The sequence below is a fragment of the Macrobrachium nipponense genome, chromosome 4 (genome assembly GCF_015104395.2).
Source record: "Macrobrachium nipponense isolate FS-2020 chromosome 4, ASM1510439v2, whole genome shotgun sequence".
Taxonomy (NCBI): Eukaryota; Metazoa; Arthropoda; class Malacostraca; order Decapoda; family Palaemonidae; genus Macrobrachium; species Macrobrachium nipponense.
In genome coordinates this window covers 119416373-119440619 of record NC_061100.1, presented here as the reverse complement: position 1 = coordinate 119440619, position 24247 = coordinate 119416373, and the positions used below count along the sequence as shown (strand labels likewise).

At 44.6% G+C, this 24247-nt stretch overlaps 1 protein-coding gene across 1 annotated transcript in view; it reads right to left on the bottom strand.

The window, feature by feature from the left end:
• LOC135211099 (Bardet-Biedl syndrome 4 protein-like) overlaps positions 1-24247 on the bottom strand; it is a gene marked incomplete at its 3' end in the record, with an annotated part of 240495 nt that overhangs the window by 205347 nt on the left and 10901 nt on the right. Inside the window, 1 exon segment of the mRNA XM_064244182.1 lies at positions 18238-18559. Coding sequence (XP_064100252.1) covers positions 18238-18306 — 69 coding nt within the window.

The following is a 24247-nucleotide window of genomic DNA, read 5'->3' as shown; positions in this document are numbered from 1 at the left end:
CGAGGAGTTATCTGCTGAGGACCTGATACAACTGGAGAAGCAGATGATAGAGGAAGAAGAAGAAGCACCCACCCCAGAGCCTAAGGCTTTCACAAGGCAGGACTTGATAAGAGGTTTTGCAGAGTCGCAGCAAGCGTTGTCAACTTTTGAGGCTCAGGATCCCAACTTGGGAAGGGTTTCTTTAGGTTTCACTAGGTTTCCAGAGGCGTCATGGATTTGATGCAGTGTTACAAGGAGATCTTGGATGAAAAGAGGTCGCTCTCTGTTCAGACTAACCTGGAGCAGTATTTTAAGAAGGTAGAGAGGCCTGCAGGAGATCCTGTACCCTCTACCTCAGCTGCCTCTGCTAATCCAGACTCGCCTGCCCCACAATCTCCAGCACCTTCTGAATGTTCTGCTAACCCAGACTCACCTGCCCCAGTATCTCCAGCACCTTCTGTAGGTTCTGCCTCACCTAAAGACTCACGGCCCTGCCCCAACGATCTCCAGTAGATAGGGTTCTGCCTCACCTCAACGAACTCACCTGCCTCAGCAATCTTCCAGTATATTGTTCGTGCCTCACCTCAAAGAATCACCTGCACTCAGCATCTCCAGCAACTTCTGGAGGTTCTTTTTCTCTTCACTAACCTCCCCCAGTCTCTCCAGCACCGCAGCTTCCTCTCCAGTGTGCAAGCCAATCAAATTAATAAAGGTAAGGAATTGTTCTCTCGTTGTTATTGATAGGTATTTACATTAAATCATGTGGTATTTTTCAATGTTCCGACTTACGCTGAAAATCGTGTTACGACGCATCTTAAGAACGGATCAACGTCGTAACTCGAGGACCCCCTGTATATATAATATTATCGATTTAAATATTCATTAATATTACGTATCCGAGAGAGTATGCTGCTGAAAATAGACCTAGTCTAATCATGTGGGAAAATCAGAAGTCCAATTTAGGCCCACTAAATGTGTCATGCAAGTTATTTTATTGATCAAAGGACAAAATTAGTTCAACTAAACATCGTTTCCTAAGAATGTAAACGCCTTGATGTATTATTTATCGGCTGTAGGAGACAAAATGACAACACCCTAGTGCAGTACGATATGTTGAGTCAAGACTCGAGCGGCAGCAAAGCCAACTTCAAAATCTTCGGTATGCTGTCACGAAGCTAGAGTTGAGAATAAAATTAGAAATCGTGGACCCATCGGCATATATTTTCCTTACTTTGCAAAATAATTATCTTTAATACGTTGAATAAGTCTACTCAGTTCTAATGCAATTTATTTCAAGTATTGCACCTTTGAAAGGAAATGTTATTTATTGATAAGTAAATAATCTGGCACCTGCAAATGGCAATATTTCCATAACGAACAATGAATTAAGAAACTACGCCAATTCTTCGTTGGCCGTCTGTACATACTAACAAGGTATGCACAGGACGTATGCACAGGACCAAGGCTTACTTTGAAAGGATGATGAGAGATGCTGAGAACTTGTCCCACCTGAGGAGGATCTCTCACTCCTACAGAAGGATCAGTTTTACTACAATAATATAGTAGATATGAGGGCCTCAGAACCAGAGAGTCGTATATGCCACTTTTTAAAAAATGAGTAAATTGGCCTCAAAGTTTATCATTCATTACTCTGCTTCTAAGAAAGATATCGATTTAAACTTAGTTTCATATGAAAGCTATACTCTTTATAAGTTTTTTGTGAAAATTTGAAAAAAATTGTTGGGTGCGCTTGCGCGCTAGCATTCAAAATGTCTGCCAAACTCACATTTTTTTTAAATATTTGAGTCATAACAAGCACTTAAACCATAATTGAATGTGTTAAGCGATAATAAAGTGTTATAATATTGTTGTAATAATGATGATGATATTAATAAGAGTAATAGTAATAATACTGGTAATAATAATGATAATAATACTATTAATAATAATATTGATAAGTAATAATAGTGTGCTGAAAAGACGATACATTTTTGTGATAAGAAACCGAGTATTGCTAATGATAATAATGATAATAATAATATGATATTGTTATGTTACAATAAAGTTTCATACATACTTACCTGGCAGATATATACATAGCTAAGACTCCGTCGTCCCCGACAGAAATTCAAATTTCGCGCCACTCGCTACAGGTAGGTCAGGTGATCTACCGGCCTGCCCTCGGGCGGGCAGGACTAGGAACCATCCCCGTTTCTATCATATTTTCTCTCTTCCACCTGTCTCCTGCGGGGAGGCTGGGTGGGCCTTTAATTGTATATATCTGCCAGGTAAGTATGTATGAAACTTTATTGTAACATAACAATATCATTTTCATACAATCAACTTACCTGTCAGATATATACATAGCTGATTGGCACCCTTCGGTGGAGGGTAAGAGACAGCTACTATATGGAATAGACAGGTAAACAACATATGTTGTAGGTATAAATAAAACCTTGGTTCCTACCTGATAGGTGGTAGACTTCGTGGGTGTTTGCCCAGTAGTCTGCATCACCTCAAGAAACTTTAGCGAGATATGTGATCTATGGCCAAGAGTCTTGTGGGTCTGCCGAGGGTCTACCCACTTACTCAGCAGAGCCTAAAAGGACTTTGTCAAATGGGTGCTGATCACTTATATGACAATACACCTTATGAAGGAGCACACAACCAATCCCGACCACCTGATCCTAACCATCTGTTAGAACTAAAGATTGTTACGAGTTATCCCCGAACTCGTCACAACAACCGTAACTCAAAACCACTACGCACACATACATAATTTTCAAAAAAAAATTATACTCAACTAATTGGATATGACAAGAATTCTCTTACTGAACATAGACGGCCGCCCGTGCTAGCCTAAGTCCTCCATTGTTCGAAGAGATTCGATCATATCCAAACAGAAGAAAAGTATATACATTTAAGGATTGGTGTCGGCTCCCGTACCCAGAATCGTATCTGCCGATACGATAGGACCTAGAGAAAAGCACTTCTCATACGTCACACGCACGTCTTTCAAGTAATGAGATGCAAATACTGAGTTGCATCTCCAATATGTCGTATCTATAATGTTTTTAAGCGACATATTCTTATAAAACGCGAGAGACGTCGCAACCGCTCTTACTTCATGAGCTTTTACTCTCAGTAGTTGTAATTGTTCGTCAGGACAGACCTTATGAGCGTCCGTAATGACGTTTCTTACAAAGAACGCTAGAGCATTCTTGGACATCAGTCTTGTGGGGTCTTTTACCGCGCACCAAAGACCTTGTCTAGAGCCTCCCAACTGACGCTTCCTCTGAAGATAGAACTTCAGAGCTCTAACAGGGCATAGAGACCTCTCTGCTTCTCTGCCTACGAGACTCGACATTCCTTTTGACTTCGAATGACCTAGGCCAGGGATTCGTGGGATTCTCGTTTTTCGCTAAAAACAGGGTCTTAAACGAGCAAATAGCCGAGTCTCCCTTGAATCCTACTTTATCCTGCAGAGCTTGTAACTCACTAATTCTTTTTGCCGTCGCTAATGATAAAAGGAATAGGCATTTTCTAGTTATGTCTCTAAATGATGCCAGATGCGGAGGCTCGAATCTATCCGAAGACAGATATTTGAGGACTACGTCCAAGTTCCAGTTCGGAGGTACTGGTTCCTTAGACTTTGAAGTCTCAAAAGATCTTATGAGATCGTGGAGATCTTTGTTATTTGCCAGATCTAATCCTCTGTTCCTGAATACAGCCGAGAGCATACTTCTGTATCCCTTTATTGTGGATACGGCTAGATGAGATTTTACTCTCAGGAATAGCAAGAAATCAGCAATTTCCGCTATAGAGGTAGAGGAGGAGGACAACTTCTTGGCTCTACACCACCTTCTAAAGACCTCCCACTTCGACTGGTATACTTTCGTAGTGGAGGTTTCTGCGAGCTCTCGCGATCGCGCTTGCCACTTCGCGAGAAAAGCCTCTCGCTCTGACAAGTCTTTCGATAGTCGAAAGGCAGTCAGAGCGAGAGAGCGGGGAGGTTTTGATGGTACCTCTTGAAGTGTGGTTGTTTGAGAAGATCCGTCCTCCTGGTAGGGATCTTGGAAAGTCTACAATCCACTCTACCACCTCCGTGAACCATTCCTGGGGCCGGCCAAAAGGGGGCTATTAATGTCATCCTCGTCTCTTTTGACGCCACAAACTTTTTCATTACTAACCCCAGGATTTTGAATGGGGGAAAAGCGTAAACGTCCCACTCGAGACCAGTTTAGCAGGAAGGCGTCTACCATAATCGCTCTTGGATCTTCCACGGACCGAGCAAAACACTGGGGAGTCTTTTTGAAATGTATGTTGCGAAGAGATCCACATGAGGAGTTCCCCCACAGAGACAGAGATCGAGACACACTTCCTCGTGCAGAGTCCATTCTGTATGAAGGACCTGGTTCCTCCTGCTGAGCCTGTCCGCCCTCACATTCCTTACTCCCTGTACGAACCTTGTCAGCAGGGAGATGTTCCTGTGAGACGTCCAAAGTAATAGGTCTCTCGTTGAGTTCGTAAAGGAACGAGGAGTGTGTCCAATCCCTGTTTCCGAATGTAGGCAAGTGCGGTGGTGTTGTCCACGTTTACTTGCACTACCTTGTCTCTCACCAGAGGTTCTAGGCTCTTCAAGGCCAGGTGTACGGCGAAGAGCTCTTTGCAGTTTATGTGCCAGGACACCTGTGCTGGGGTTCCCAGGTGCCTGACACTTCCTCTGAGCCTAATGTCGCTCCCCAACCCGTCTCCGACGCGTCGGAGAACAACACTAGGTCTGGTTCTGTGTTCTTAGAGAGATCCCTTTGTTCTCTTCCAGAGGTAGCAACCACCACTGTAGGTGTGCCTTTATCTCCACTGGAATGGGAAAAACGTCCGACAGTTGTCCGGTTTTCCAGCTCCAAGACTTCTTGAGGAAGAATTGAAGTGGACGGATATGAAGTCTTCCTAGCGGGAAGAACTGTTCCAGCGAGGAAAGCGTCCCCAGAAGGCTCAACCATTCCCCTCGCTGACGTTTGTTGCTTCTCTAAGAAGAGAGAGATTATCCTCAAACCTTTTGCGGTTCTCTCTTGCGAAGGAAAGGAAAAACCGCGAAAACCCCGAGAATCCATCCGAATCCCCAGATAGACTAGGTCTTGTCTGGGGTCAGTTGAGACTTCTCGAGGTTCACAAGCAATCCCAACGCCTTGGTCAAATCCAGAGTTAACTTTAGGTCCTCCAAGCACTGTCTCTCCGATCTGGCCCTGATAGCCCAGTCGTCTAGATACATAGAGACATTCACTCCCTTGAGATGAAGAAATCTTGCCACATTCCTCATCAGGCTTGTGAAGACCTGAGGAGCTGTGGACAGGCCGAAACACAAGGCTCTGAACTGAAAGATCCTTCCCCCCGTCATGAACGGAGGTACTTCTTCGACGAAGGGTGGATCGGGACGTGAAAGTAGGCGTCCTGGAGATCTAGAGACACCATCCAATCTCCTTGTCGTAATGACGCTAGGACTGAAGCAGAAGTCTCCATGGAGAACTTCTCCTTCTGAACAAATTTGTTCAGAGCGCTGACGTCTAGTACTGGTCTCCAGCCTCCGAGGCTTTCGCCACTAGAAAAAAGGCGATTGTAAAACCCCGGGGAGTTTTGATCCAGTACTAGTTCTATTGCACTCTTGTCCCACATTTGTTCCACCATCGATCGAAGAGTATCCCTCAGCACAGGGTCCTTGTACTTGGCTGATAGTTCCCTTGGTATTGACGTTAGGGGCGGAGAGTATTCAGGAAAGGGATACGATATCCCTTCCTTTCTGATATTCAATGAAGACGCGTCTGCGTCTATCAGTGTCCAGGCCTCCACGAATTCCAGGAGCCTGGCACCTACTGGTGCTTGGAGGAGCAATGTTTCATTTTCCCTTTTTAAAGGGAAAAGACGAAAGGCGGACCTACCTCTCTTCTCTGGAGCCTTCCTTCTTGCGGGAGGTCTGGAGATCAGACCCCACTCGAAAAGGGCTGCATAGAAGAGCTAGGTTCTTTCTTGTCAGAAACTAAAGCAGGTTTCTTCTTCCTAGCCGACTGCGTCAGAAGATCCTGCGTCGCCTTCTCAGTTAAAGAGTGAGCCACGTCCTTCACTAACTGAGAAGGGAACAAATAGTCAGACAGAGGTGCATACAGCAGAGCTGCCCTCTGCGCATGCGAGACTGCCTTTGTTAAGAAGGCGCCATACACCGTCCTTTTCTTCAAAAGACCTGCTCCAAATAATGAAGAGACTTCAAAAGATCCATCCTGTACCGCTTTGTCGATGCAAGACAAAATGCATAACAGGGCTTCAGGTTCGATTCCCTGTGAATCGTGAGCTTTCTTGGACATCACCCCAAGGGACCAATCTAAGAAGTTGAAGACTTCCAATACATGGAAAAGTCCCTTGAGGAGATGATCCAGTCTGAAATACTCCATGTGATACGAGCAGAATTAAGACTTGGACGCCTTGAAGCGTCAACTAACGTCGAAAAATCTGCATCTGTTGTAGAAGGGAGAGCGATACCCATATCCTCCCCCGTCTTGTACCATATGCCTCTTTTCCCAGCTAACCTTGCTGGAGGCATGCAAAATACTGTCCTGACTAAGTCTTTCTTCGACTTTTCATCCAGGAGTCTAAGGCGTGTAAAGCCCGCTTCATCGAGATGGTGGGCTTCATCTTCAGAAAAGACGAGGGCTTCTTCGCCTTCGCACTCGAAAAGAGACGAGCGGCGAGAAGGAGGAGCAGCCGGAGTCAACTCGTCTCCGTATTCCTCCAGAAGCAGGGTAGTCAACACCTTATAGTTGGACAAGCCCTCTCTTCCATGATCGTCATCATCCGAGTTTTCCTCCAACTCGGGATAATCCGTTCTCCTTTCTGAACTTTCCTCTTCTGGAGGAGACAAACTCCTGATAGGAGAGGGGCTAAGGGAATGAAAGTCTTTCCTTTTTCCCGTTTGATCGACCTTGGAAGGCGTCACAACCTGCGGCTTCTCTTGCGCTTAGAAGACGTCTTGTATGACGCTTCCGCTCTCCGAGCGTCATGTATGACGTCTCTGTTGACGTCTTGATGACGCTTCGCGTCTGGAAGACGCTTCGCTCTCTAAGGGCTTCCTACTCGGCGTCACAATCTTGGACGGAGTGTCACGTCTAAGATCCGCTTGAAATGACGCTTCATTCTTCTAAAAGACGTCTTTCGTTTCTCTTGTCTTACAACACTCTCGTCAGCCCCGTTCTTCGAGCAGGTGCGAGAGACGAGACTTCTTAATTGGAAGCGTCACGTCCTTGCGACGGGGCGCTAAAACTCCCACAAGAGATGACAGTTTGTTCCTGAACCGCCATGATGATCTTTCTTGACGCTTCTCCCACGTCTAGTGCATGACCGTCTCTCGCATCACTCGGGGAAGAAGCCTGATGGGGTACTTCCTCGTAAGCGTCAGGTGACGCTGACGCACCTTCGCTTTCTTAATAGCAGACGGCGTCATCCGAGAAGCGCTATGGACTCGAATCAATGTCTGCTTCATATGACGCTTCAGCGGTCTCGATAAGTTCGACTCCTTCCACCCTCGTTTAGGTGAGGGAGAGGGAGAGGACGAGAAACACTCGCGAAGGACGCTTTCCTTATAGCGCCCTTGAGTGGTTGCTGCCATGAAAGCAGAGCTAGCTGAAGGGACGTCTGACCGTTGGGGATTCCCCACGACCCCTTAAGGCTTTCGAACTTTCCTTCTCCTCTGGGCATGTGAGCTTGGAAGAGGTCTAGGCCTGGTGAGCGTCGCAGGGACGATCAAACGCCCCCTCCACAACACTGGAGAACTCACTTCACTGAAATGTTCACTCTCACTAGCCTTACCTTTGGAGTCAGCCATCTTGGACTTCATGTCTCTAATAGTAGCCTTCAGATTGGCGATTTCCGATGCCGAATCCGAAAAAGCACTCTGAGAATGAGATATCAGGGAGAATCTACATCAGTAGGATTAGAATTATCCGTGAAAGGCTCAATAGGCCCTTGAACTCACAACCTTTCAGTCGTCTAACTCTATCCCTCTCTAACTTCTTCTCAAATAAGAACGTCAAAGTTCTTCCACTTTCTTCTGCATTCAATCCCATCGCATTCCCTTACAAGTCTTAATAGCAGAACACTAGGACCCCCCTAAACATTTAAGGCGGAATACAGTGTGAGGATTCAAACCGAAGCTTTCGGTATCCTCACCCTGCAGCCTACATTCACACACATTCTCACACTCACATTAGAATCAGACATACTGAGAAAAATCCAAAAGAGTTATTCCAAAAACAGTCCACAGTAGCGAATGCCAAAACACGATCCAAATACGTCACCAAAAAAAAGCCGAAAAAAACGTGATCAAATGTTGAAAAATGAATCTAAGTCAGGAGGTAATAACAACAATGTTGATACCACCGGCGACAGAGAAAATATGATAGAAAACGGGGATGGTTCCTAGTCCTGCCCGCCCAGGGCAGGGCCCGGTAGATCACCTGACCTACCTGTAGCGAGTGGCGCGAAATTTGAATTTCTGTCGGGGACGACGGAGTCTTAGCTATGTATATATCTGACAGGTAAGTTGATTGTATGAAAAGTAATAATAATAACAATGGGAATAATAATAATAATAATGATAATGATGATAATAATAGTAATAATAATAATGATGATAGTACAATAATATTAGTACTAATAATGACACTGATGATGATAACCTTTCATCATCATAATACTACATCGATACTTATAATCAATCACAAGAAAATACAATAATAGAATAGTAATACTATTGTCATAATAATAATGATAATAATAATAATAATGATAATAATAATAATGATAGAAATAATAATTATGATGGTTTAATAATGATGTTGACGATGATAACCTTGAATCACTATGATGTTTAACCATCAATAATACACAATAATAATATTATCATAATTTTTTTTTACTACTACTACTACTACTAGGGCCCCCATCCTTTAATAGAAGCTGCAATGTGAAGGGGACTTAACTCGATCAGACTGCAGTCTGTTAGCTCCAAACATCGCTACCAGCTGTGACCCTCATCCACTACTACTACTACTCAAATAAAGAGTAATTTAGACAAAATAACAGCACAACACAACGGATAATCGTAAATTAAATCTCCCGCTATGATCACTGAAGTGAGATGTAAACATTGGCGGGAGATTGTAAGCTGCGCGGTGATTGGTCGATGCTTACACGCGCCTTATGGGGAAAAACACTCATTGGCCTAGAATTCGCTACCCGCAAAGTGACGCGCGCTCTCATTGGCTTAATCAGCACTAGTGATATGCGTCTATCTGGTCCTCATGAAGCGTCCGAGCGGCTGCCAGCACCGCTTGAAGTCATGTTCTTTCCTGTAGCTAAAATCGATAATTCCAACTGTCCCAGTAGGAATTTCGACCGTATGTAAATAGTGGAATGGCCTAGAAATGCCTCAAATACACAGAGAAAAGGTTGCCAAATCTACCAGTATGCATAACTCCAAATCCGTGGAAGTGGCATATACGACTTTCTGGTTCTGGGGCCCTCATATGTATTCATCCACTTGAACAAAAGTGTAAGATTATGTAAAGCAATGGTTTTTCTGTTAATAAAAAATAATTATCAAATCAAGAATAACACGTGGTATATTCCTTAATAAAAGAATGTATCTTAGGCCTCCTAGGTTATTACTGTATCCTAAGAATCCTACATTAGAAATTAAATTCTCTCACTAAAAATATCAAAGCGGAATACTACAGTATACAGTGGATCCCCCGTATTCGTGTTCTCCGGATTCACGGACTCACACATTCGCGGATTTCTCTCGGGAACATTTCCCCGCATTATTCAAGGAAAATTTGCACATTTGCGGTATTTTTCTAAGAGAAATATCCACAAATTCCTGTTTTTTTAATCAATTTCATCATAAAATGCACTTTTTGTGATAAAACTATTAAAAAAACCAAGTATAAACATTTTTAGTGGGTTTTTCTTGAGTTTTAACTAATAAAATAGGCTGTTTTTGGTGTTTTTTATAAGGGTCCCAACTATTCACGGGTTCTAACTATTCAGGGGGGGGGGGGGGGGGGGGTGGGGGGGGGGGGGGGGGGGGGGGGGGGGGGGGGGGGGGGGGGGTGTCTGGTACGCATCCCCGAGAATACGGGGGGGGAGAACCACTATACTGCCAAATAAAACAAAAATGGACAAAAATGAACTCCAAAATTGGCATTTTTTCCTAACTATACAAACCTGAGGTCCTTTTACAATAGGAAGGTACTAGCGGCAGCTGGATAGGTCGTAAGCTTTCGAACAAGGGGTTCGGTAGTTAACTGCTTGTCCGACAGGCGCGCGCGCGCGACTGGTAGGTAAACAAATCACTTTTGCTTTTGGGCCCAAGCAAAAACTGCAGAGTGAGGGGTGGCATGAGGTGGGGCTATGTGTAAAAGGACCTCAGGTTTGTATAGTTAGGAAAAATGCAATTTTGGACAAATTGTCATTTGTTCCGACACGGCATACAAAACCTTCGGTCCTTTTACAATAGGAAGACTCACTTCTTGGTGGGAGGAATCTGAGTCTTTTGTGAACAGACTGGTGTTCGCCCAACCTTGAATGCCTCCCTGGTCGTAAAGAGCGAGGGAGGGATCCAAGCCTCTGTCCGATTGATCGGGGTGTGCACCGCAGGATCAATGGTCAGACCTCTGGACCAAGTACTAAGAGAGAGGCAAGCGTATCTCTTCGTACCAGCAAACAAGAACAAGTTCCTATTTGCAAGAGGCAACATAACGTTATGGTTTGTCTCTTGTTGGCAATCCACTTCCCCCCCCTTGTAGGAGGAAGTGGTGGATATTCGCTCCCATCCCTAGTGAAAGGGATAGGATGGGGCTCTGTCGAGTAGCTCACCGGCATCTCGTCCTTATCCAGCAAGGTGATGACCGTTATCCCCTACCCACAGGTAGAGGGGTAGAAAAAGATAGGAAGAGAAGCCAGTCACTCTCTCATTCACTATCTATTCTTACAGTCACACCAGGACTCGATGCTGTTCAGCCTGCTAGGGTCTGTGTTAGCTAGACAAACGTGTTGAGCAGCCACACGGGTCCTAAGGGAAAACGATCCAAGGACCTGTGGGCAATATCCAAAAGGTAGAAGGAAGGTGCCGTGGTCTGGTTGTACCAGGACCCCTGCCTTCAGTACCTGCGCCACGGAGAAGTTCTTGTGTAACTCGAGGGAGTGTACTTCTAGGTCATCTTGGTGCTGACGAAGAGTCTTCAACACTCAGCCTGGGATGTCGAGTTTCTTCAGAAAGAAAGCGCCCCTCCGGTCCGCTTTCACAGGACAAAGCAGCATCTCCTTCGCATCGAAGGCGGTGAAGTCCATTAGGGAGGGGATTGTGAAGGACTCTAACCGATCGTCAGGAAACGAAGGGTTCAGAGTCTCGCTACGAATTCGGTACGAAATCGAGCGTCACGAATCCCATCCCCTGGAGCTGTTACTTCGCAGGAAAAGTCATGCAATTACTCAGAGGAAAAGAAGGGAATGGTCGTATGACCTATCCCTCTTCTCGACTTCGGTGATGTCCTGTACCCATACTGGTCTATCCGTCTGCCGCGACGTTGTTGTTCTCGGTAGTGGATAGGACACCGACACTCAATGGTGGGTGTCGATGGTATGGGTACTGTGACAAGCCGTTAGGACGAAGAAAAGATTGTTATGGAACAACCGAACTAAGTCCACAGCGAAGTTCGTAACAGACTTGGGCGCTCTGACAGCTGCCTACTGACTGCGTTGTCGGGTAGGAGGCAAGTTGTCCAAGCACCCGAGCAAGTCACGTGACCTCGCCTTAAAAGGGTTATGCCAAGAGACTAAACAAATAATTTGTTCGTCACCGATGCCAGAAGGCAAGGTGATGACTCTCTTAAGGCATGTGCCCAACAGGCGAAAGTAATTGCCTTTAGAGACCGAGGTCCTGATGGCAAGATATATCATAGTATAGTGATTCTCGGGTAAGGAGAAACAACACTATGTGACGTTGAAGACGAAGGTGTACAGAATATGCAACCTACGTCTTCACAGCCTGAACCCGAGGAATAAAGGATTCTCAAGGATTCTGCAACCTGTGCTACAAACAAGAACTGAGGAACGCTAAAAACCGCGCTATTGATTGCTGTCCGTGTGAGGATCGTCAGTTGCAATAAAAGGCGGAGGCCGCCTTCCAGTAATGAAGACAGGGAACTACTGCCTGAAGAACTGCTTCTCATGGGCTGAACATTTGGAAGTAAGAGCTGTCAGGTCGGAGAGTAGGCGATGTCTTCGACATATCTGTTAATTCGGGGCGAGCAATGAAATTGCACACCTACGAATACGAGATATTTGAAGACAAACTCAGATGTCTGCAAAAATCATTCGCATTATCGCAGTGCGATGCAGCGGTTGACTAGTACAGACTTCTGTTACGTGCGGTAAACAGAAAGATGAAAGAGTCCAAGAGATATCTCTGTTGAAAATTCTCGCAATGTCGAAGGCGATGAAATCGAGCGTCACAGCAGTAGATGGTCCTTCATTATGCGAGAATCCCCGTTAATCAGAGACCTAAGTCCATGATTGTTGGGCAGAGATACGGTTCGGTAGTCAATCCAACCAGGGGAGAGAGAGACGTAACCGACCGTGCATCTCCGAGACCTAGCTGATACTGAGCCGCTATCAGGCAGTTCAATACGCATGTAGCTCTCGGTGACTCGTCATCCTGAGTTGCCAGGTAATCCCATTTATTCCACGAAGGAATGCGTTCGGCTAGAACCATCGAGCATAAAGAATACGCTCGAGCAATTATATTTAACCGAAACGGATTTCGGTAAATACAAAAAGCTGATTTGGTGTTGTCATGACAATACCAAGTATCTAAAATCGAAATTGATAAACTGCTGGGAGGTTGCAGGCAACCCCGAGTTGCAGTTCAATTAAGATACAATTCGTCTCGGTCACAAACCGTAGAGTTAACTACGGTATGCGCCATACCCCACGGACAATTCAACTGTTAAAGAATCATGTCGCGAGGGTAATATACGTAGTAATATTTGTAGGTTCTGTACCACGACCTCCATCCTAAAATCTTTTCCCCTCGAGGAATGAGAATAAGGATTGGAGATCGACCGCCTTCGTTCTCTAGTCAAGAGAGTGAAGGAGAAGTCTTTCCCAAAGGAAAGCTTCAATGGTGAACAGAATACCGAAGACGATAGTTCAAGCCAAACTGGAAGTTCCGTCCGTTCTTCTCTATTCCAGGTTAAGCGCCTACTGTGAGATACTCTTCTTTCAGCAGCAGTCTTCTTCCAAATGCTAGAAATTACAGGAATTCGAGCATAAGCGAGGTTCCCGATTACGTGTAACAATTATCGGGGATTCTCGCTCACTTTGGACCGTGGTCTCGCCTAAGTGTTTGGAGATCGTAAAAAACTCGAAACACTCTTGGAGTGCGCTAGAAATTCCGTAGAATTCTAAGCACTCTGCGAAACCCCCACCGAAATTCGTCAAACGAATATCGGCTGGTGGTCCTCTGATTCCCGTAGAAATCGAGAAAGGGGCAGGATCCCTCCTCAATGACCGGGGCTTACGTCAGGTAGGACCCGAAGTTTCCCCCCGGTAGCGCAGCCCCTAACGTGGGATCTTACAGAGAAATCTCTGTAGGATCCCTCCCCTTTCCCTCGTAGCCGTAAGGAGAGAGGGAATGGGGGAGGAATTGGATACTGGCTCGCCTTCCCAGCGGAACTAGCAGTTGGAGAAGAAAAGGAGCAGCCATCGCCTTACGGCGATGGCCTCTCAGAGCCTGGGAAAACGTATCGTCAGGAGGAAAAACGTTTTTTTTTTCCCGAGGAGGGTTACGAAACTCAATACTGGTAGGTAAGTGTCTGCCCGCCCACTGTGAACGTCGTCTGGGTGGGGCTGATCGACACCTGACAGGAGAGAGCCGATACCGCTCCGACTCATTCCAGTCCTCGTCGAGGTCGAAACCTCAGGAGGACCGAAGGGGTATATTAAATACGGTGTCCGAAGACACGTAGAAACGCCTCTGTCGCAGTAGAGGAGGTGAAGTAGCTTGTTCGACCCGGCCAGAACTGAGAGAGCCTTCTTGTCCGGAGACGAGAGACTACCTGGTTCAACACAGTCGGCAAGCTCCGATCGCGGCAGACCCACCGTCGATTTGGGTTCCCTCTCGGGCCCCAAAACGACTCGAGCCGAGACGTGGCTCTGCTGGTGGAAGCGGCGATCCTTCCCCGAGGTCATTGTGCTGACGAATCAGCGCCGTAAACCTCGGCAAAGTTCCTCTGGATCTCGGAAGTCACAGCATCTTGCAGAGTGGGACCGTTTAAGCCCTTCGAACAAGAGCATATTCCGAGAACCTTCCTCCTAAGAAGGGGGAACAGCGACAGCCCTCTCGGTCTTCCCCATCCACTTGCGCATACGTCCTGGCCGGTCAAGAACCGTGCCTGGCACGTTAGGCGTCGTGGTGGGATCATGAGGGGCGCACCCCTCACGATCACTCCTCAATACCTCGCTCCTCCCGGTGTAACCGAGGAGGTTGAAGGTACGGGAGAGGCAGACTGACGCTCCCTCGTTGCTCGCTGGCAGAACCAGCAGGCTTGGAGGGCTGCAGGCGATCGTCAACCCGCTGGTGGCGATCGAGCTGCAGGCCTGGTCGAACCGTCTCGCTGTGGAGAACGGCTGGACTGAGCACAGCGGCCCCGATCTCGAGTGTCAGAAGAGCTGGTGCTGGTTGCCGTACCCGGGGTCGCTTTCTGTGAGAGCGGACGGTCAGGCGACCTGCAGGCTCCACTGTCACAGTGAAGACCGGTGCTTGTCCTCACGGCACGTCACGTCGCTGGTTTCCCAGCCGTGGCTGGCACCGGCGAACGGGGAGGACCTCTTCCCAGCCTCAGCCCGTGGTCGGTCGTGGACCGTCACGTCTCCCGGGTAGCCAGCTGTTCGCCGCGAGAGTGAGAGCTGGTCTGGTGAGAGTCGCATGAGCGGCTGTCACCAGTCTTCCGCCCCGTGCCGTGAACCTGACGCTGAGCGGACTCAGAGGTCTGGTTCTGGCTGCACGGTCGCTGGTAGACGACCGTTACACTCGGTACCTCCCAGCGAACGAGAGGCCGAGACGGACCCTGATGCAGTGGCAGAACCACTGACACCAGGCGAGGAAGTACCGGTGTTAGCCGGTACCCCTCTGGTCCCCGTAGTCTTCTTCCTTGCGGAAGAAGAGACGGGCCCCGCTCCCGAAGGAGCAGGAGGACCAGCGGAAGGAACCCTCCCGTCCCACCGAGGTGAGACGGGTCCCGAGAAGCTCCCGAGGGAGACTTCTTAGGAGGGAGGAGGCAACCTTCTTCTTCCTCGGCTGTGAAGCCTTAGAAGTCGAAGGGGAAGAGGCGGCAGCCGACGACGATGAAGAAGATGAAGACGACGACGACGACACCTTCCTCCTCTTCTTCGTCAGCTTCCTCAGGACAGATGTAAGATCTGCTATCCAGGGCGGAGCCGGGGCTGCTGTAGCCGAAGCCACAGGGCCCGGACGCACCTGTACAGACAGACCAAAGTCTGGGGTAGTACCACCACGAACCGGGACGACATCAGCAGGTATGGGCATCTCAGGAACAGCAGGCACAGCCAGCACAGCATCGGTAGGGACAGCCAGCGCAGCAACGGCAGGGACAGCCAGCGCAGCAACGGCAGGGACAGCCAGCGCAGCAACTGCATGGACAGTCAACCCAGAATCGGCAGGTACGGCAGGTAGCACCGGAAACACAGGAAGTGGAGCAGCAGCCAGCAACATCCTGGTACCGGCGGCAGGTCCAGGGGCGAGCTCTAGGGCAGCGGAAGTGTGGTCGCTGCAGCGCGGCAACCACGAGCGGCAACCACGAGCGGCGGCGGCACGCCCCCCTCTCGGTACGGCGAACGGCACTTCACAGCGGCTGTAGGCAAGACTGTTACCACGTGAAGGCGCGTAGGCACCAGGTGAGGAGGGGGACGTCGTCACCTGGTTGCGTGGTCACCACTCCATGGGTGACCGCAGTAGGCCAAGACATAGAACCGCAGCCCCTGGGACACTAGCAACGCCCTGCAAAATGGCGGAAGGACGCCCATACCTCACCAAGGTCCACCCTCGTGGCAGTAGCACCTGCGGAAATAAAATAACAGTAGTAGCGATTAGTGGGGGGGAAGTCCCCTCGCGCGGGGGGGTGAGCCCTCTCCGAACGAGTGGAAGACCCCTAATACAATTGTACATCGGGCACCGAGCGCCCTCCCCCGCGCTCGACGGATCGGGCGAGGAGAAGAACGCCGATAACCTCCCCCCCCAAGGGGAAGGGAACCATCTGTGGGAGCTGAGCGGGTGGGGGTTCTCGTTCCCACCCCGCACAGTACCCATGTACCCAACAACAATATAAGAGCCCGAGAGCAATCGTGCCATCGGCCCGAATGCAAGGGCATAAGGATCAATTCCCCTGACTGAGCGGAACTTGAACCAAATAAATATTGATGCAATCAATAAATAAGGAATAAAATGAAAATGCATCTTGCATTACGATTCATTCACAATGAATAAGGCTCGGATCGAGCGCATTTGCGCCCTCGGTACCGAGCGCAAGGGTAAAAGGATCCATTCCTTACCTTTATGGATCAAGGTTTATGGAAACCTTGATCCATAATGAATTGATGCAATCAAAAATATGAAAATGAAATGAAAAGAATACTGCGCTTGCGATTTCACTTTCATACAATAAAAAGGGAAGGATCAATTGCCCGGGAAATAGCGGAAACATTGATCCCAGTAAACAATGCAATCTCAATAAAAATGAAAATGAAAAAGAACTGCACTTGCGATTTCACTTCATTCAAAATAAAAAGGGGAAAGGATCAATTTCCGGGTAAGCTCGGAAACTGATCCAAAATGAGTATTGCTACAATCCAAAAAATAATATATTGGAAATGAAAAATGAAAAAGAATACTGTACTTGCTATTCCACTTTTCCATACTGAATAAGTTTTTCCAACCCAAATATACGCGGAGCGAGCGTCCGCCCGTCGGCACCGAGCAATACACAATACAGAGGGATCATTTTTCGGGAAAATGAATTCCCGCACTTACGCCTTCAGTCCCGGCACTCGGGTAATCGGAGGGCGTGGTGAAACCAAGATCCTTTAATTCACAATTGAATTCAATGGGAATAAATATGAAATGATTGTACTTACAATTCAGTTTCACTAGATAAATAGAAAAAGAAAAACACAATCATGCGAAAGCAACGACGATGAAGCGGGCAGAGAGCGATGATACACGTCCACACGCCAGCAGGCCGAAAGCAAAAGTGATTTGTTTACCTACCAGTCGCGCGCGCGCGCCTGTCGGACAAGCAGTTAACTACCGAACCCCTTGTTCGAAAGCTTACGACCTATCCAGCTGCCGCTAGTACCTTCCTATTGTAAAAGGACCGAAGGTTTGTATGCCGTGTCGGAACAAAGAAGCATTACCTATCAGCATGCAAAGCTTAAGTGTGTACAGTTGGAACATACATATGAAAAACAGTATTCAATCTAAAGAATGGATAGTATAACACTAATACATCTGTGCATCACAGTGAATATAAATAAAATAACTGCACACTGTGCTAAAAGTTTTAAATATTAATGTCTTGTATTTTCACATATAAATCTGTGAAAATGTTATAAATGCTACTGTACTGAGTTTATGACCCTTCCTTAAATAGTAAATCACGATTGGTGTCTTGAGTTCCTGACCCAATAATAGGTCAGAAAAAAACTGTAATTCAAGAACTGAATCATGGTGCAGTTTCTTATGAGTCCTGACTAAATAAATTATTATGAGGAAAATCTATGATGGTTACAAAACAACCAAATTTAAACTTTCAATAATTATCAATATAAAAAGATTCCCTGAAATCTCCACATAAATATTCCTGAAACAACTCTTGTCATTAAGAAGTCAATTAACTATTTTCATACAATTACCAAATTACCATGGTTTAGTGAATATTTTTGGGCATATATTCACAAACCTATTGACAATTTGGGTAAGCCCAGATGATATACATAATACAATAGTACTTAAAAAAATTAAATGTATGCACTCAAAAACAAAGCTATACATAAAGCAAATTATATAAAAACATGCCAATTTCAAAAACTGTATTTAAAGTGCTTGAAGATCTGATTAACTCCATGTGAAATCACCTTTCGACTGGGGTCAAGACGTTCAGGAAGAAGAATGACCATGGAACCTCCTAGACCATTATTATTCATTCTCTCCTGGTATCAAGATGTATTCTCGCAAAATACATATATGATACAGTAAATCAGTATCACTTCACCACCAATACAGATCCACTAATTTTCTGGTGAAATGATGAAGGCACAGATTTCAATTAAGCACTTTAATTTATCACAGCCAACAGTAAGCCTTCTCAAGCTTTATAATTTCTGTTGCTTTGCACCTATTCAGACAACCACCATTTTGAATATATCACAGCATTTACTCCACTTCCTCTTCTTCTGTCTAAGGAGTGAATTTTCACAAATCAGTACCATCTGGCAGAATAATGTATACTGCAATCTTCAGTTTGTAATAGCAAAACTACCAATAACAGTTGCCAAGTGTAACTAACTAGCTACATGTCAAATAATACAACTGAAAAAATGCATGCTTCAGCTGATAATTTAAAAAGCACTAGTCCTCTTAGTTTTGAACTGTAATATCATGAAAAATAGGGACAAGTGGACTACAATATGTATTAGTGCAATGCTCAGCCTGTAACCAAAAACACACATGAGCAAATGGCAACTTTGAGTTATTGACAACAGAACTGGAATGCACTGCCTCACCTGCTCCAATTAAATATTCATCACAGAGCCACAAGAATATGTATACAGGCTATTGCTTATGTGAGATTACCATCGAATGATATTTTCATTGAATGCACCTTTTTATGAAAGCACTGAATAAGAAATAATTACATCCTTTGCAATAGACATGTAACTTTCTTACTCAGAATCACCCAGTCCTCATGCTAACATGCCTTGAAGCTACCCAGTTAATCAATACTGTACTCGCTTACAAGGGAAGTGAGCTTGCATGACCACTTCTTTATAGAAAATCAATAACATGGATTGTGAATGCTGCCACAGAAATCAATAATAGGGATTTTTAAATGCTAACATAAAACTATAATAGTGTATAGAGATTTTGTTTTTACTAAGTTATTAGATACAGTAAACATTATGCTAGAGCTCAATATTAGGTATATGTCAGGTACTTCATTCTACAATAATTTCACAGACACAGTTGTCATTTAAAGTTACTGTATGAGATTTAAGAGATTAAACATTATATCAAGTATCTCAAATAATAGCTATTTCAGAGGAAATATTTCCTAACAAAAACTGGAGTTTCCACACAAAAGCATTAATATATAATCTCATTAAATCATCAAAATGTCAAAAAAAAGCTGAATTCAAATCAGAAATGGTTTACAATCTCAAATTAAAGTGGAAAAATAAAACAATATATACAGTACATATTCCATACATACCAATTGGTTTTAAAGCAAATTTTTATGTTTTATGCGATAGAGTCTACTTTTCAAGCCTGTTAATGCAATTCTCAATTGGCCTGCCAACCAACAATGAACAATGATGATGATCTTATATACTTTGATATTAAAAATTTTCTTACCTCCTGTACTCAATAGGAAGTACAGGATGTGGGAGGAAGACCTAAATATCGGGCAATCTGTATTAACCAAAATTTATTTTGTACGTAAATCTATTGTATGTACGTATACTGTACTGATATCACATATTTTCAAAGTCAGTCATATTTTTTGAATATGCATAAATTAGAGCCTTAGTGTAGAAGTATCCTTCATCGCAAGCTAGAATTAGTTGTTAAACTTGGTAACATGGTGGCTAATTGGAGACAAGCTGGTGGGTGGGGGAAAATCTGCCAATCACCAGCTGGGAGAAAAACTTTTCCTTTGGCATCAGGGTCTATATGGAGTGGTAAACGTAGAATTATGATAAAAGTTTGTTTTTATAAAAAGGAAAATGAAAATTACTTTGAAAATTTGTGATGTGTTCCTAAAGTGAATTTGGGAGGCATCAACAGAAAGCAATAATTAATTTGTTCCTCACTTAAATATTATCTTAGATCAGAGGAATGCATGACTACACTAGGCAAACTATTCAACATTCTAGTTGTAGCCCAAAATAAAACTCCTGGCAGACTTAGTACTAGTATTAAACCTGATAAGTACTATGTACCAGAAATTGACACTATTTGCATCAGTAGCCTATAAAATGTTGTGAGCAAAAACAGCTAGACCAGGTAAAGATGAGTGCAGAAGATGTTTGTCATTGTAGTAAGTATATTTTATGTAAAAGTCATAGTGAACTCATTTTAAAAACCAATCTGTATTTTTCATAGCTAACAAACCTGCAGTCTTAACTTATGGATAATTCTTCTAGCGCCAGCTGGAAAACCGGTAAAATTAAAACAAACAAGGAATTGGTGGCAATGAGATAGGCTGATAGGCCTAGGTAGCAAATGTTAACCTCATTCGTGTATTACTTGAAGAGATGATGGCTTAGTTTCTTCTAGCCCTAGAAACTTGATTGAGGGGTGGCTAGAGGTGGGCCCTATAAGTTATGACCCCAGGTTTGTTAGCTATGAAAAATACAAACTATGAAAAATGCAACTAGATTAAAAAAAAATTTTATTTGTTCATATGAGGAACAAATCTGGGTCATAACTTATGGATAGACTCACTTTTGGAAGGAGAAAGAAATTCTGGAGTAGACTGGAGGTTCAGCACACGTGGTAACTCTTCCTGGCTTATATAAGCCTATGGAAGGGACCCAAAGCCTCTGACATGATAAATAGGTAATTATTTAACAGTCAGACTTTTGGGTCTTCGTACAATGTGTTGCGGCAATTTAGAAGAAGTTAAAGAACTACTACATCTGTAGATAAATCTTCATAGCCACCAATAGTTTGTTATTAATCCTCTCTCCCCTTGCTAGAGAGAGGGAGAACTTGCTTTTGCTAAAGTTTTATTATTCATGTAAGAATAAGCAAAACTCAACAAAAGGCAACAGTTTCACCTATATCAAACCCAATCCAGCACACGATGCAATGACCTCTCATTGCCCGCCGGGTAGAGAAGAGGAGAAAGGAAAGGAAAGAGAACAGTCACCTCATTCTTTCTAACTTTCATACTAACATCTTAGGTAAGATACAAAATGTCTGCTAGGGGCACTGGATGAGTTACACAACCTGTTGAGCAGCAACCACTGGACCAAAGGGAAAAAAAAAAAAAAAAAAAAAAAAAAAAAAAAAAAAAAAAAAAAAAAAAAAAAAAAAAAAAAAAAAAAAAAAAAAAAAAAAAAAAAAAAAAAAAAAAAAAAAAAGTGTCCAAGAACCTGTGGGCAACATCCCGCAGATAGAAGGAAATGAAGGTGGTCTGACGAAGCCAAGTGCCAGCCTTCAAAATCATTTGAAAAGAGAAGTTCTATTGAATGCAAAGGAATGGCCTAGCCCTCTGACATCATGTGCTCTTGCATGCACTGTGTTAGGACTGGGGCATGAAGTCGAACCATAAGCTTGTCTGATAAGCTTCACAAGGCCAAAAGGAGATAGTACGTAGTATTCTTGGATACTACTTCTTGCTTGTTCCAGCCACTACTAAGGAAATGTCTTTGGCACCTCAGTCTGGGATAATGAGTCCTTTTCAGGTACCAGCATAGTGCTCTGACAGGGCAAAGGAACAATTAATCCAGATCATTGTCAATAAAGACATTCGGAGATGGAATGGATAATGATTCAAATCAGTCATCTTAAGAAGGGTTCTGAGTCTTAGTTATGAATTCTGGGACAAATTTAAAGGTTACAGACAATTAACCCCTCGTATGTTTAACATTAAAGAGGCCAGAACCAACAGGAAAACTGTCTTGAGAGTCAGGTTCCTGTCTGATGCACGGCATACAGGCTAAATGGAGCGTGGGTGAGGCTGCCCAGTACCAAAGGCAGGTCCCAACTGGGTGGTCTAAGTTCTTTTGGAGGACAAGACTGCTCAGAGTTCTTGAGAAGCATTGAGATTTACTACAAGGAAAAAGATCAACATTCTTCATACAAAGAACTGCATTCAAGACAGCTTTGTATCCCCAGATAGAAGACACGGAAAGACATTGCTATCTGCGGAGAAAAATGAGGAAGTCTGCTACTTGAACAAAAGTCCCAAGTGGAGAGAGCCTGTTGATGACACCAACCACAGTAAATGGCCCACTTGCTCTTGTAAACGGCTGAAGATGATGATCTGAGATATCCAGACGCCTCCAAAGCTGCTCTACAAGAAAAAGCCTCTTGCTAGGATGAGACACTGGACAGTTTCCAGCCGTGAAGAGATGGGGGCCCCTACTGAGCGATGGTACCTCTAGAAGTGGGGTCAATACAGAAGGTTGTACCACAGAGGAATCTCTCTCAGAGCTTCTGAACAGTAGGGTTAGGAAATCAGGGAACCATTCCGTGTGAGGCCACATGGGAGCAACTAGGGTAATTCTGAGATTCTGAGAGGCCATTACTACCCTGTTCAGAACCTGATGGATTAGACAAAATAGAGGGTGTTGCAGGGTGTCTTCTGCCACTGCAAAAGGATCTGGAACTGTGGAACAGTATCCTTCTAGTTCCTAGTTGAATCTTGTTGCAAACAGGTCTACTGAAGGCCTTCCCCACAGATGAAAAAGCCTGTTTGGTACTTCTTGGTGCAAAGAGCATTCTGCCCCTATGACCTGACTCACTGACATTAAAATCAGTACTATTTAAATGTAAATCAGAAAGCACTGGCAAGTATCCTTAATTGACTGTCTTACCTTGAATTGTAAAAGGGTTAAGCTTCAAACCCTAAAGACTACTCCACTTGTGAAAATGTGCCAGATCTCTTTTTAAGAAATCTGCAACCACATACTTAAGGCACAGAAAAAGAACAACTAGAAGTGTCATTAGTATTTACAAAAAATTTGTTCTTAAAACCTTTCCAAGGTCAAAGAACACTCCCTTGAGGAACTTCTAAAATGAAATTACTAGCACTACCATACTGCCCAACCACACAAACCCTTTTGGTTCTAAAAATGATATTGTTAAACTACAATAAAGTTTTGTACATACTTACCTGGCAGATATATACTTAGCTATAGTCTCCGACGTTCCGACAGAATTTCAAATCTCGCGGCACACGCGACAGGTAGGTCAGGTGGTCTACCTTACCCGCCGCTGGGTGGCGGGCGTATGAACCAATCTATCTCTCCAGCCAGATTTTTTCTCTTTCACCTGTCTCCTGAGGGGAGGCTGGGTGGGCCATTAGACGTATATATCTGCCAGGTAAGTATGTACAAAACTTTATTGTAGTTTAACAATATCATTTTTGTACATGAACTTCCCTGCCAGATATATACTTAGCTGATTGGCACCCTTGGTGGAGGGTAAGAGACAGCTAAAGTAATAAGGAGAGATAAGAAACAACTGATGTTGTAGGATATAAATAACCTTGGTTCTTACCTGTTCAGGCAGAAGACTTCATTGATATTATCTCTGAGTCTGCGTTGCCTGGAGAGCTACAGCTAGGACGTGACCTGATGCTGAGAAAGACTCTCGGATCTACCACTGGGATATGTGATCCCTTTGTGGTAGAATCCAAGTCGGATCCTGTTAAAAGGGAGTTCGTCCCTATCTTAACAGGTCCTAACCACTACTACTACTGCAAGGAGCCACACTCATCAGACCACCTAACCAAACTACTAAAGATTAGTATTACGACCTAAAGAGATGCCTTCATACATCCTCTTCAAGGCAACCAACAACAACAAATACAAGGGGGAAAAATTTATACTACTAAACAGGTATGAGATCCAGACTCCCTGCCCAGCACTGAATCCGCAGATACGTACGGGCCCAAGGCAAAGCATTTTTCGTAAGTGATTCTCACATCACGTAAGTAGTGGTTCGCGAACACTGACTGACATCTCCAGAATGTTGTCTCCATCAGATTTTCGCACGGACATATTCTTGTTGAAAGCAAGAGAAGTTGCTATGGCTTCTTACTTCGTGTGCTTTCACTTTAAGAAGCCTAAGATGTTCTTTCTCTGCAGGATCCGTGTGCTTCTTTGATGAGGCTTCTCAAGAAGAAGGACAATG